The sequence below is a fragment of the Prunus persica genome, chromosome G8 (genome assembly GCF_000346465.2).
Source record: "Prunus persica cultivar Lovell chromosome G8, Prunus_persica_NCBIv2, whole genome shotgun sequence".
Taxonomy (NCBI): domain Eukaryota; kingdom Viridiplantae; phylum Streptophyta; class Magnoliopsida; order Rosales; family Rosaceae; genus Prunus; species Prunus persica.
The window spans coordinates 10605462-10608798 of record NC_034016.1 but is presented as its reverse complement, the minus strand read 5'-3'; the positions used below and the strand labels follow the sequence as shown (position 1 = coordinate 10608798).

The 3337-nt window shown below is 35.5% G+C and overlaps 1 protein-coding gene across 1 annotated transcript; it reads right to left on the bottom strand.

Moving 5' to 3' along the window:
* Positions 308-1093, bottom strand: LOC109950851 (zinc finger MYM-type protein 1-like). The gene has a single exon (XM_020570994.1). The coding sequence runs from the start codon at positions 1091-1093 to the stop codon at positions 308-310; it is 786 nt and encodes a 261-aa protein (XP_020426583.1).

Genomic DNA, 3337 nt, shown 5'->3' with positions numbered 1-3337 from the left:
TGCAAATTGCGCGTTGGGATCTTTTCACCTAAAAGACGTCGAAACCTGAATATCGTGTCGTTGTTTTAAAATTAACTACAAATCACGTCAGCAGTTATACAAGCGACATTGTAGGATATCTAATATGGTGGTTTATGAAAACATATTTCAAAAGCATGTCGGTTGTTAAGACTAAACAACGTCGATCCAAACCATGCTGAACACTATTTCACTTAAGTTGTCTCTCAGACCTAAATTTTCACGACGCACGCCAATCTTCTAAGTTTCCCCCTCTCAATGAAAAGTTCCCATCTCTCTCGACCTCTCCCTATCTGGACCTCACTTGGTTCAAACCCTCCCTCTCTCGTTCTATCACATCTTTAAAGTCTCCATCTCCTTCGCGTTCACTGTAGGTGCCTTTGATTTGGAGTTGTCTTGTCTTGATTTGGAGTTGTAGTTGATGTGCAAAACAATTGACATAATATGCTTGAGGATATTCTCTCAAAATCTGTATTTTAAGATCATTGAGCTCACCTCTCATATTACTAGCACCATCATACCCCAGTTCTCGTAGCTTGGACATGCTCAAATTTGTTGAAGAAATCAACTGCTCAATTGCCTCTTTCAATTTGCTACAAGTCGTATCAGAGACATATTGGATACCCACAAACCTTTCAATTACTTGCCCATTTTTGTTCACATAACGCAACACCACCGCCATTTGCTCTCTTATTGAAACATCACATGATTCATCTACCAATATAGAAAAGTATGCATCGTCCATATCACTAATAATTGCATCAATGGTTTCAGTGGCACAAAAATTGACAAGATCTTTTTGAATTTTAGGAGCAATATACTTGAGATTCCCTATAGCGTTCTCAAACACAATGACACGAACTTTCTCATCATGATCGGCAAGAAATTGCAAAAGCTCCACATAATTACCCTTATTGCTATATTTTTCGCTTTCATCATGGCCGCGAAAAGGAAGACCTTGTCGCAATAAATATCTAATGCAATCAAGTGCGGCAGTTAATAGAATGCGATAATTAATACGAGCTTGGTCTATCTGCTTGATCACAATGGTTTCAACGTGTTGCTTCTGATTCATTAAATCTGTACAATGTTGTATAGTTTTATTTTGAAGACTTCCAACTTGTCCAACATGCTCCCTAAAATTCTCGGGTCCCTTCCTCCAATTTTTAAACCCTTTCTCAGTGAAGACATCGCTTCCAGCCTTTCCTGGTTTATCAAAGTCGCATTTAAAAAGATAACAATGAAGACAAAATGCAGCATTCTTTACTATACTCCAACCAAACAAATGAATCAAACTATTTGACAAGAAAATGTCGATTACTCTCCCCCATAAGTGTTTGAGGCATGTCAATTTGGCTTTTAGGCTGACAGTAGATAGGCTGTTCGGATTTGTTCTTGAAAAATTGAGATTATAATAAGTCATTGGAAGTCTAAGTCCAGGGTCTACAGGAAGATTAGCCAATATTTCATCCAACTCAGTTACGTTTGATCGTTTTTGACTACCCGAATTATTCAAGGGAGTATGTGAACTAGGCGGATTATTTGAAGGATGATTTGAACTAGTCGAATTAGTTGAAGGAGGGTTAGCCGGATTATTTGTAGGAGGGTTGCAACTAGATTGATTATTTGAAGGAGGATTTGAACTACCCGGATTATTTGAAGGAGTATTTAAACTCTTTCTCTCAAAGTATCGTTCTATAACTGTACAATTAAAACAAATACAGAGAGAGCTAAATAAGAAAAAAAAATTATTAAAAAAAAAGAATAAACAAAATTGGCGTTTGCTTAAGAAAAAAAAAAGCATTCGGCTTACTTTCACTACTACATTTTACACTTTGCGCGACGAAGAGAATTTCGTCGCGCAAAATACATTGTAGTCGCACAAATTTCAGCGCGACAGAAATTTCGTCGCGCAGAATCCGTCGCGCAAAGATCGTGAAGAAAGACTTTGCGCGACGAAGTTTTTTCATTGGTCACGCAAAGCGACTTTGCGCGACGAAAAAATATTAGTCGCGCAAAGTCACTTTGCGCGACGAAAAAATATTAGTCGCACAAAGTGACTTTGCGCGACGAAAAATATTGGTAGCGCAAAGTTTTGCTCGACGAAATACATTGGTCGAGCAAAGGTTTGAGCGACGAAATACATTGGTCACGCAAAGGTTTGCGCGACGAAATACATTGGTCGCGCAAAGTTTTGCGCAACGAAAAACATTGGTCGCGCAAAGCCTAAAATTTTTTTTAAAAAAATAACAAATTCCCGCGTACAATTTTTGGTACCCGCCCAAATGTTTTGAGTTTTGCGCGACGAATACTAACGTCGTGCAAATATTTGTGCGACGAAATATTTTTTGTTTTAAATTTTTTTAATTTAAAATAAACTAATTTAATAGTTTGCGCTACGAAATATTTTGTCGCGCAAGGTTTTTGACTTTTTGTTTTATTATTTCTTTAATATGAATTAATTTATTCAAAATTTTACTTTTTAAATTTAATTTAATTGTATGATTTCTTTTTAAAATTACTTTAATTTAAATTGATATTAATTTTTTCAAGTTTTTACTTTTTAAATTTAATTTAATTGTATGATTTTTTTAATTACTTTAATTTGAATTGACATATTCAAAATAAAATTACATATGAAAAATAGTGATCAAATTATCCAATAAATATATATATAATATTCAAAATGTACACATAAATTAACAAAGTACAATAATAAAATCCTAATACAAGCGTATTGTGGTGGTAGTGGCGGAGGATATGTTTTGATAGCTTCTTAATCCTCAACTTTAGCCGTCAAAGTCTCGATGATTCCCTGCAAAAAAATTAATATGGTCAAATAACCAAAAAAAAAAAAAAGAAGGCATAATCTCCCCTAAAATTGTTATACCACAAATCCAACCCAAACTCCAATCCCTCCCCTTTACTCAACCCCAAAACCCACACAAACTCAAAATTAACTCCAAAAATACATATTAATGAAAAAAATTTAAAATTTGGAGAGAATATACCTTTTGGCAAGATTGAGAGTGAGTGAGAATGAGAGGGAGAAGTGAGTGTGAGAGAATTAGAGAAGATAGTTATAGAGAGATGAGAGAGTGAGTGAGAGAGATGAGAGAGTGAGTGAGAGAGAGATGAGAGATTAAGTGAGAGGAGTGAGTGAGAGAAATGGTGGAATTTGGGGAGAGGGAAAGAGAAAGGAAAGGTAAGAGTAGAGAAAGACATTGAGAAAATGGTGGAGGAGTTATTTCGGTTTTAAAAACCGTATCACTTTGCACGACGAAAAATATTGTTGGTCGCGCAAAGGTTTGTGCGACGA